Source organism: Pezoporus occidentalis, unplaced genomic scaffold (genome assembly GCF_034315485.1).
Source record: "Pezoporus occidentalis ecotype Australia unplaced genomic scaffold, CSIRO_AGI_Poc_V1 ctg221, whole genome shotgun sequence".
In the NCBI taxonomy this organism is placed as follows: domain Eukaryota; kingdom Metazoa; phylum Chordata; class Aves; order Psittaciformes; family Psittacidae; genus Pezoporus; species Pezoporus occidentalis.
This window is the reverse complement of record NW_026914084.1, coordinates 847,866-858,620: the sequence shown is the minus strand read 5'-3', so window position 1 is coordinate 858,620 and position 10,755 is coordinate 847,866. Positions and strand designations below refer to the sequence as shown.

General features: G+C 48.6%; 1 protein-coding gene and 1 long non-coding RNA gene across 2 annotated transcripts; both read left to right on the top strand.

The window, feature by feature from the left end:
- Positions 1–434: 434 nt before the first annotated feature.
- Positions 435–3,886, top strand: LOC134164600 (uncharacterized). The gene is made up of 2 exons (XR_009965190.1): positions 435–814; positions 2,118–3,886. It is a non-coding gene; the product is annotated as an uncharacterized LOC134164600 (long non-coding RNA).
- A 3,022-nt stretch (positions 3,887–6,908) lies between these two features.
- Positions 6,909–10,011, top strand: ATF4 (activating transcription factor 4). The gene is made up of 3 exons (XM_062620489.1): positions 6,909–7,279; positions 8,247–8,561; positions 9,070–10,011. Exons 2-3 carry the CDS (start codon positions 8,345–8,347, stop codon positions 9,918–9,920), a joined length of 1,068 nt encoding a protein of 355 aa, XP_062476473.1. The 5' UTR covers positions 6,909–7,279; positions 8,247–8,344; the 3' UTR covers positions 9,921–10,011.
- Positions 10,012–10,755: the final 744 nt, after the last annotated feature.

The following is a 10,755-nucleotide window of genomic DNA, read 5'->3' as shown; positions in this document are numbered from 1 at the left end:
GCCTCAACAAAGTCTCTCACTTTGAGTGCCAAAAGAGCAAGCTAGCAGTGCCTCCCTCCCCAGCAGAGGTGGGTTGCTGTGGCTGGTTTCTCAGGCAGATCTGGCTTTGGCCTCCAAACAGCTCCCTCAGCACTCAAGCACAGAAACCTCCTCTTGTTAAAAGAACTGCAAACCTCTCTCACCATGTGCCACAGTGATACCAGTAAGAGGGGCAGTGGATTGAGAAACCACAGCACCTATTCAATACAATACTTTGGCCACAAAGTCTTCTGCGACTATTACCTAGTTTGCCCATGGCCAGTCCCCCTGTAACACATCTGAGGAGCCTCTGCTGAGGCCACCCACAAGCCCCTGTGCAAGTTCAGGGAGCAGAGCATTCTCCAAGTCTTCTGGAAGAATTTTCTTTCTGACATCGTTTGCCAACTCTCCTAACAAGAGACCTTAGGAGGCAAAATTACAGTCATTTGGGAAAAAGCTATAAACGAAATGATATCTCAACTGCATCAACATCTGCCAAGACTTTCTCTCTCCTCCTCTGTAAACAAGTATATATTAAAACAGATTGAAGCCTGCTGGTAAATTCCAGCCACTGAGCAGCTGCTGCCTCTGAAGACTGGAGATATATTACTGAATAATGTCTGCAGCGTTCTTCCCCAAGGAGCTGGGGAGCTACAGCCTCAATAGTGATTTATCCCCAGATGAGTTTCAGAGCTTCATGGGAACTAGCTGTTTTGTCAGTGTTCCTGCTGAAGCTCCCTGCCAGCATCAGAGATAAAGAGATCTCTCTCACACACAAGATATCCCCAGGATTCTGGTTTGTTTCATTAATAGGGTATACCTGTTCACAGTCTTTCCTCCCAGCCTTATCAAGACCCTCTGAAGTTATGTGAAGTTAATAACAAATCCCCAGTTGGAGCACACAGAGCATAGTCTGGTACTTCACCAGCCTTTCACTGTGCATCTCCCCTCACTGAACAATAACTCAAGCTCAAATAACCTTTCCACCCTCTTCAGATGAAGCTGCGAGTTTAGATGCCAGGTTCAGGTGTGCAGTGTGATGGCTACTGGAATGATAAAGGAAGGAGTCCTTGTGCTGAGAAGTGTAAGGGGCACTGAGACAGTCAAAGACAAATCCACTGCAGTGACCACAGGCTGTTAACTCACTCACTGGTGTCTGTGGCTGTCTGAGATGCTGCAGTCTCATAATCCATACCTGCTTGTGAGGCCTCAGCTCTTGCTAGCTTCACACTGTCAGGAAGGAGGAAATGCGTATCACCACTCTCCATCCTTTTGCACAGAAAGACACAAGGTTGGTTGGATTTGATGATCTTAAAGGTCTTTTTCAACCTAGCTGATTCTATGGTCGGGCAAAACCAGGCACAGGTACATGTTGGGCGGAGAAAAGATTCAGAGCAGCCCTGCGGAGAAGGACTTGGGCGTGTTGGTTGATGAGAAAATGAACATGAGCCAGCTTCAGTGTGCCCTCACAGCCCAGAAAGCCAACCATATCCTGGGCTGCATCAAAAGGAGCGTGACCAGCAGGTTGAAGGAGGTGATCCTGCCCCTCTACTCTGCTCTCGTGAGACCTCACTTGGAGTATCGTGTGCAGTTCTGGTGTCCTCAACATAAAAAGGATATGGAACTGTTGGAACAAGTCCAGAGGAGGGCCACGAGGATGATCAGGGGACAGGAGCACCTCCCGTATGAAGACAGGCTGAGGAAGTTGGGGCTGTTCAGCCTGGAGAAGAGAAGGCTGCGTGGAGACCTCATAGCAGCCTTCCAGTATCTGAAGGGGGGCTATAGGGATACTGGGGAGGGACTCTTCATTAGGGACTGTAGTGGTAGGACAAGGGGTAATGGGTTCAAACTTAAACAGAGGAAGTTTAGATTGGATATAAGGAGGAAGCTCTTTAATATAAGGGTGGTGAGGCACTGGAATGGGTTACCCAGGGAGGCTGTGAATGCTCCATCCCTGGTGGTGTTTGAGGCTGGGTTGGACAGAGCCTTGAGTGACATAGTTTAGTGTGAGGTGTCCCTGCCTATGGCAGGGGGATTGGAACTGGAGGATCTTAAGGTCCTTTCGAACCCAAACCATTCTATGATTCTACGATTTTAAGGTACCTGGCATGTGCAACTCCAGCAGATGCTGAAAACATACAGATAAAGACATTTTGATATGCACTGAACACAGAGCTTGCAGTGGGGGTCACGTAAACTACAGCCCCATGGAGAACAACAGTTGACATGAGGTATGTTTCCATTCTTTTATTGCTTGGACAACTGGAAGGCTTTTGTTTGTATCCCACATGTGCTCATACACATGTGGGATTATTCTTGACCCCCAAGTCCTTTCATCATAATAAAATAAGGCTGGACAATGAAGTAACAAAAAAAATCCCCCAATGTTTGGAACAAAAGCCAGCCCTCTCCTCCCTCCCCTTGCACATATTTTTTGTTAAACATAATTTTCAACCAGTTGTAGCTTTGTTCAGGAAATTCATGCTTAGGCAAGTTACAAGTTGAAACTCACCTCCCTCTTACCAGATTTGCACAATGTTTTTACTTCTGGCAGCTGGCCACAGCCTGGCCAATTCTGAGTAACAAAGCCTCTGGAGGGCCATATTTTGTGAGCTAGCAGCATGTGCTTGGCATGCCCACATTTGTTCAGTAAAAAAAATGTAGGTGGACAATGAGGATTATTTCCATAGCTGACTAAAATAATTGAACTGTAAGTTGCAAAAGTAAATTGCAAATTTAATCCTTTTTTTTATTAGTCTCATTTCAAATGTCAGTGATATTTACATAACAGGACAGAAGGAGAAGACAGTGAGGGGGTGGGTAAGCAATGAATGACTTATTAGAGATTCATTTAGTGTACTAGTCCAAAACAAACGGGGTAGAGCATATGGTTAACTTATTTTCTGTTTGCGTGTAATCAAAGATGGACGCTAATACCTCCCAGCCTGATCTTTAATCATATATATTTGCTTTTCAATCGAGTTTTAAAATGGAACGTCTATAAAGCAATCCCTAAAGAGCTTGGTATGAGAATCTGGCAGAAAAGATCCTTCAGATATCTGTTTGTGCCGCATGAGGAGAGAAGCAACCGAGCACTGCGATTAGCCTGTGTTGTAGAGGCTGTAGGTAACTCTCCCTGAAAATTGTTCGAAGTGTCTAGCTGCTTTGCCTCATTCCTCCCTTCTGTTTCCTCAGCTCTCTGTCTCCAGGAAAAATTCCTGCTGGTCTCTGGAAACTCTTTCCTCACTGAAGTACGGGTCAGGCTTCCTGTCCTTTCTGATGGAAGGGTCAAAGAATAGAAATTATTACAAGAATCCCCTCAGGACTCACCTCACACTCATCCTTCTGCAAAGCAGGCAATGCTCCCTCCTCCCCAGCCACACCAGCAGGGCTGAGGGCTGGCCAAAAGCCCATCTGACCCTTCTCCAGCACACCGAGGCTCAATGGGGGCTCAAAGCTGCCTGCCCAGTGAAACCATGGGGTGATGTGCCCTCTTGATGCAGTGTCTGCCAGCCCTCCTCCCTGGCTGCAGCTCTCCCAGTACTCCAGGAAAGAAAAGACATCTCCATCTCTGCTACTTCTGCTGGTTACCCTCCTGGCCCCAGCAATACATACTGCCCTCACTTCAATCCCCTGCTACAGAGGCCCATGACTACTTCCCCCCCTTGACAACCCCTGCGAGCATCCTATCCAGGCGGTCTAGACTGAGCGAGGAGATGTTACTATGGAAACATTGACGTCTTCCTTGTCTTTTGTGCACTTAATAACATAGTATTCAGCATGTTTATCTCCTGTATAGTTGCTGGTGGAAGAAGAAAACCTCTTCTCCTTTGCCACATTAATTTAAAAAAACCAAAACCCCAACAAACCAACCCATATATTGACCTTCATCTTAATGAAGGAGGAGGGTGAATGGAGGAGCATCGTTCCACCTCCTGGTGCTGCTGTTTGCCTGGAGGTGGCTTTCTGCAGTGCTGCGCTTATCAGGGCAGTTCATCGCTCCCCAGCAAGGTCACTTTGGCCTCTCTCCTGCAGTGAGCTCTGTACTAGCCGCTCCTATCTCCTGCGGCTGGCCCCTCGCTTTCTGTGTCGGACTGGATCTTACTTATCACACCAGCTCTGTTTGCCGACGTACAGTAGCCAGGGCAGGAAAATAACATCCACAGTGCTAAAGCTGTTAACATGTCAGCAGGAGTTCACTGACCATGCACATAAATTAATCTTTATTCAGAAGCTACCTTTTTTCGCTGTAAATTCAATTTTCTCCAGAGCTGCCAGGCTTCTTGACCTTCAAGCTACAAATATATTCTGTAATGCTGAAAAGGAATACTTTTTAGACACTTGAGTTAGTAGTGGGCTCTCTGCCTAGAAAATACTTGTAGATTTTTTTCTTGTACAAGAAAAAACTACAAATATTTCAACAAAAATTCCCAAGGAGTTGTTACTTGGGCTTGAGGGAGTATCTTCTACCTCAGTCAAAAACCCTAACCACAAAGGAGAAACCTCCAACTTAATATGTGCAAATGCAGAGAGACAATTTATAAAGGAATTGCAGTTGAAATGAAAATTCATGCTCGTGAAATGATGTAGCAACAGTAATTCTGCAGTCCTTCAGAAAACACAGAAATATGCTGTTCACTAAATGGCTGGCTTCTCATTATGGGATTTTGCTTTTTGGATTGGAGATTGTTAAAAATGCAGACAAATTTCCACAAAAGTCTACAGAGAAAATGGAAACCACACAGCAAGGAAACCGGCAGATCTGGGCTAAGTTCCTCATTGCATGTTCCATTTTTTGCTTGCGTGATTCTTGCTCACACATACCCAGAGTCCTTTCAGAGAAATCTATAATTATCTTTACAAGATGAAGGCTTGGGTGTGTATAGAATTTCTGTTTATTTAGCTATGATTACAGTTGTACAATCACCTTTTCACTTAGAGCAGGGGCAAGCAGGTGAGACCTGGGAATGTGAAAGCTCTCCCTCAGCTAGTGAGGACAGGGAGATGCTGTCCACCCATCCAGTCACTCACTTGGCTTCTTTAAAAGCTGCTGCATCCTCTAAGCTTTGCTTTGAAGCAAGATCTGTCTGCTCTGTGGTGTATCTAATCAGAACAGTCATCTTAGATCTCTCAGTTGCTACTGTGGTATTTTCTGGCATTGGAGGACATTTTTCCCTGCCTCCTCCATTTTAATGAGTCATTCCAAAATCCGTGCTTGCATCTAGACAAAAAACAACCCCCAAAACAAACTACTAAACAACATGGAGGAAAACCTGACTTTTTCATTCAGCAGTAGTGTTCAGCTTACTGATGTGAGTGACAGACTCTGCTTTTAGTGCTGATGGTAACATCAGCCTGCTAAAAGTAAAAACTGGGTCATGCCTGTCCTCACAAATTATCAGCCAAGCTGTTTAATGAGTTCCAGGCAGTTACACCTGAGCAAACTCAGTGAAGGCCATGGCTTTATACAAATACTACTGAGGGCTTAAGTGGAAAATAGAGGAGCCTTTCATAGAAGTATGTGAGAGCAAGGTGACCTGCAAGATGATAATGTTTGAGCAAGCGAGGGCTGACCACAGCACTCAGAGGTGACGGTGTGCTGGTTGGGAACATGGAAAAGCAACTGTTCGAAACTGGGTAACTCTGACATAGTAAGGAAGCACACAGGTACCAATCACTGGAGCTAACCGATGCTTGACTGACCCCAGTGAAATGATGAGGGGACTGAAACTAGCAGAAAACTCTTGACTCCTGTGAGTTTCCTGCTGGGTTAGCTGGCTGAGCTGGCTCACTGAGGCAGATCTCACAGAGCAGACAGGAACAGGAATGGAGAAGGTTGCCTTCTTTCCTAGCATCAAGCTGATTTAGATCAGATAAAACATAATGTGAAATTGCACTTTAAAAACTTTCCTAAGTGACGCTGCTCTTTAGAGCTGTGAAGCTATGTAGGTTATCCATTAATGCTCACATTGGTCGGAGTAACATCTGAACAGAGAAGCAACTGTGTCAGTGTGAAACTGCATGGCAGGAGAGGAAGTTTGGAAATTCTGGGGAACAGCCAACTTCATTTTTCAGCATTTGCATGGGTTAAAGGCATTAATTAGACTCATGCTCTCCGCTGCTCAGGAGCACAGATCTGCATGACCGCTCCAGGTCGGAATTGTGCCATAGCAGCTGAGAAGCACCCTCACACAGGCAAACACACAGCCTGTGCCCTGAAACAGCCATAATCGAAGTGCTGCACGTGTGAGGCAGGCAGGGAGAGAAGGCGATGCTGTCCTGGGCTGACACCTTATCTGGTGGAGCAGGCGGCCATGGCGCCCACTGCCTCAGCACGTCAGGGGAGCCATGCCAGCGCCTTGGCCTGAGCAGCAGCTGTCAGCCCCAGCCTCACCTCAGCAGGACTCTGTGGAGAGAACAAAAGGGGCTGCTGGAAACCACAGGGACACACACACACACATAGTGCTTCGAACGCGACAGATCAGCAGAGGCGCAGGGCTGCGGTGATGGGCGCACGGACAGCTCCAGCACGTCACCCCCCCCAACCCCTACCGCCGCCATTTCCCTGCCCCTGCACTACCCCCTTCTCTCCTTGCCCCCTCCACAGCTGGCCTCCTCTGGGCCCTGGCCAATAACAGCTCTACGTGCACGTGAACAACTCGTCTCTAAGCCAATGAGAGGGCCCCTTCCCACGTGGCGGTCTGCGTGCGACCTCCTGTCAGCCCCTCTCATCCCCCTCCCAACCTCCCAGGAGCGTCCTCAGCTGCTCTGGTCACGTGATACCGACGATCGCAAGAGGGCGGAGGCGCGGAGGTACACCATAGAGTCCCTCCGCCGCCGCCGCTCCGGTTTGGAGGGGCAGCTTTTCTCTGCCTCTCCTGCGTTTGCCTCGGGCCAGAATAGAAAGAGATAAGCCCACAGAGACAGGGTACAGGCCAGCGGGCGCTGGAGAGAGGCAGGTGACGCTGGGCGGAAGGACACCTCACGGCCGGATCTTGTTTTGCTTCAGGCGGTTACTATATAAGCGCGGCGCGCGGGCGGTGTCGCCTCATTGTCCGCCTGAGCCTTGATGAGAGAAGTGGTTTTGCGAGTGTCTGGGCGCGCAGCAGCTTCCCGCGCGGCGCGGAACGGAGCAGCCTCCCCTCCCCTAGCCGCCATGGCTCTTTAAGGGCGGCAGGGCCAGCGGCGGCATTGGCCAGTGCAGCAGGCGCAGCAGCAGCGGCGGCGGCCTCAGCACACCCCCGGCATCTGCAACCATGGCGTGAGTATTGTGTGTGAGGGACGGGGAATTCCTCTTGATAGTCGCCCGCTTCTCGCCTTAAGGGGGCTTGGAGTGGGGTGTTTTATCGCTTAACACGGTAATGGATGGTATCACCCGGGAATAAAAGCATCGGGGTGAAGGGTGTCCTTGTGGGGCTCAACGTGCTCGAGGCGGAGGGTGTCAGAAATGGGAGGAAATGCCGCTTCAAAAGAAATGACGGAAAATTCCTATGTCATACTCATCCTTCGAGAAAGCTCGATTGTTAAAAGTTCGGGATTTACCCATTTCATGGGGTTTCCGTGAGCATAAAAGTAGCTTATCTGTAGGGAGGTTTTTTTTAACCCACGAGGGGCAGTGCTGCTGAAGGGAGGTTCCTGACAGAGGCGGTACCATTTGGTATGTCGTGCCGAGTGGATAAACGGGGGCTGTTAATAAGATGGCAGCAGCGCTGTAATACTTGATGTTGTAGCTCTTAAGTCTCTGGAGGGTTTTCTAATACGGAGACTCCAGTAGAAGGGGGAGTGTGTGACGCTTGCTTTGTCGCCCAAACGTCTGGTTCTAAGCTGGCTCGTTCCAGAGGGCTCCGCAGCCTTTTCCCACGTCGGCATTCGGCTTGGCTCAGCCCTGTGCAGCCGGAGGCGCGGTTGGAAACGTGGCAGGATACAAAATGGCGGCCGCTGCCTGGGTGGGGATGGGGGACGCGGCAGGATCGCGAAATGGCCGCGGCTGACGGCATGGGCGCGTGAGTCATGGCGGCGGGTGGGCGGGGCCGGCGCACCCGTGCCCATATTTGGGCATGAGGAAGCCGCACCTCCCTCGGTGGGAGAAGCGGGAGCCTAAGAGGAGACATGGAAGGGGTAAAGATGTTGCGTTACGTGCAAACCGCAGTCCCCAAAGCGGGTGGTATTGCTTTTAAAGACACTATATCGGTCAAACAAGTACTGATGGATCTAAGTTTAATTCGCAGGTTTTTCAAGGCATCGCACAGCAGCATTGCTGTAGTCGACAACAAAGCCCTCTACTTGTCTGCATCCTTTGACATCAAAGCATTAAAAACTGACGAAGATGAGCCTCTTGAACAACGAGATGCTGTTGGGGGATTTATTATCCCCCTTCAGCCAGCCGTGTTCGGTGGCTGAGGAAAGTCTGGGACTCCTCGATGACTACCTGGAGGTGGCCGAGCCCCTCGGTTCGCATGGGTTCTCCAGCGACAAGGCTAAGGCAGTCTCCTCCAACTGGCTTGCTGTGGACAGTTTAGGCAACACCATAGATAGCAGCCAGGGTAAGGTGTTACTTAATCCAGCAGTTAAAATGGCGTGTAATGTTCTGGGGGGGGGATAGACAGCTTTTTTGTAAATGTGAAGGCAGCCTCACATGCATACTTGTGCTTGAAAGAATGTGTACTACATAGCTTACACAGTTAAGAAACGGCTAGTTATGGGGCTGGTGTATGGTAAAGTGACACTTCTGTTGCCCTTTTAATAACACACTGACTGTTACAGTGCTGTTCCCCAGCCGCAGCCAAGTGTGGCGGTGTGTTTCAAATGGCCTTGAATTCTTCTGGCCTTGGAGTAAGGGGAATGGAATGCTGGGATGCTGGCAAGGCTCCCTTGTACCCTGCAGTGTTCTGCAGTTAAATGGCAGATTTTTTTCTTCTGGTTGATTTCTTTTGTTGTTTTTTTGTTTTTTTTTTCATGTGAGGGAGAGGTTGGGTGTTAAATACGAGCTGCTAGATAACATTCAGATGCTTGAACTGGTTTACTGAAATGGCAATTCCTTTTTTTGTGCAGAGGATGCCTTCTCTGGCATGGAGTGGATGGTGGAGAAGATGGATCTGAAGGAATTTGATTTTGATGCCCTGTTAGGTGTGGAACATCTGGAAGCCACCGTCTCGCCAGACGAGCTGATGGCCACGTTGGAAGACACGTGTGATCTCCTATTTAACCCTGCCATCCCAGAATTCCACAACAAAGAACCTCCACTGATAACAGACCTAATCACCCATCTCCCTGAATCACCCATTGGTGTAGATCCAGTGGCCCCATTGGCTTCCCTTTGGTCTTTTCCCCTCTCCCCAGGGTCTCTGACTTCCACTCCAGACCACTCATTTAGCTTAGAACTTGGTAGTGAAGTGGATGTTCTGGAAGGCGAAAGAAAACAGGAGGGCCCTGCCTTTGTGGTAGTGATCACCAAGTCTGAGAAAGAGGAGGAGAACCATTCCGATGATAGTGGAATATGCATGAGCCCAGACTCTTACCTGGGAACACCCCAGCATAGCCCTACCAATTCAGTTGGATCCCCCAATGACAACCGGTTCACTGCAGAAACCAGCTGTGGCTCTGTGCAGGCCAAACCCTATGATCATCCTGCAGAGAGGGTAGTGTCAGCGAAGATAAAGGGAGAAAAGAAAATAGATAAGAAACTGAAAAAGATGGAGCAGAATAAGACTGCTGCCACACGTTACCGGCAGAAGAAGAGGGCAGAACAGGAGGCACTTTCTGGGGAGTGCAGAGAGCTGGAGCAGAAAAACCAGGCCCTGAAGGAGAAGGCAGATTCCCTTAGTAAGGAAATTCAGTACTTAAAAGATCTGATCGAAGAGGTCCGCAAGGCCAAGGGCAAAAGAGCTAGAGTCGCTGAGTAGGGTAGTCAGCAGTTTTTATGTGCATGTATATAAGCTTGCTGCTAAGGCTGTGTATTGCTGTCTAATAAATTATTTTATAGTAAACTTTAAATTGCAGTGTGAGGTAACTGACTACCCGTGAAACAGGTGCACCACACCTAGGTGTAAATGCAAACCTCTTGGACTACTCAGGTCTTCATGGGAGAATGCTGTGTAACACTGAAGTGCTTCTGTTGGGTGGTGGAGGCAGTGTGGATGTTGAATGTGCTTTGAAGTTGTTCAAAGGATGACTGATGCGGGTTGTGGCTACAATTTACACACATTTTAATAGATGGATGCACCATCATGAGGGGTATTATACTGAGGTGCCCTAAGTTTTCCCATAGTAAAGGCATAGTCCTGTTAAAGAATTCTGTCTTCAGGAGTTCATTGAAGGTAATACTGGTGGAAGGTTCAGACTTGCCAGAACTGAACATTCTGAGGGAGGTGAGTGGGGATGTAAAACATGATGGGAAAGCTCAGTAGTTGTGAACATGAGTTTAAGGGATAAGCAGCTTGCTGGGAGCTTGTGGAGCAGGCCGTGGCTCTCTGCTGAGCTGGCACTTTGGGTTTCTTATCTCTCCTGTTGATCAGCAGATGCCCAAACTAGGAGGGGGTGTGATTCTTGTTTCAGGGTGGTGGGGTTGGGGTAGGAGCTGCTTTTGTGCTGTAGTAGATGAACTGGACTGAATGGGTGGGGTTGCTCTTGGTAATGTCCATGATGGAAATGTGAAGGACTTGGGAGGCATCTCCAGGCTGCCTCCAAGGAGTTAAATCTTAAGGTGTGCATGCAAATTTGGCTTTTTACCAAGGAGCA

Excerpts from the sequence above, each read along its gene's own strand:
- ATF4 (XM_062620489.1), top strand. The coding sequence starts at position 8,345 with ATGAGCCTCTTGAACAACGAGATGCTGTTGGGGGATTTATTATCCCCC. Across the intron at positions 8,562-9,069 it reads CACCATAGATAGCAGCCAGG|AGGATGCCTTCTCTGGCATG; the intron begins GTAAGGTGTTAC and ends TTTTTTGTGCAG.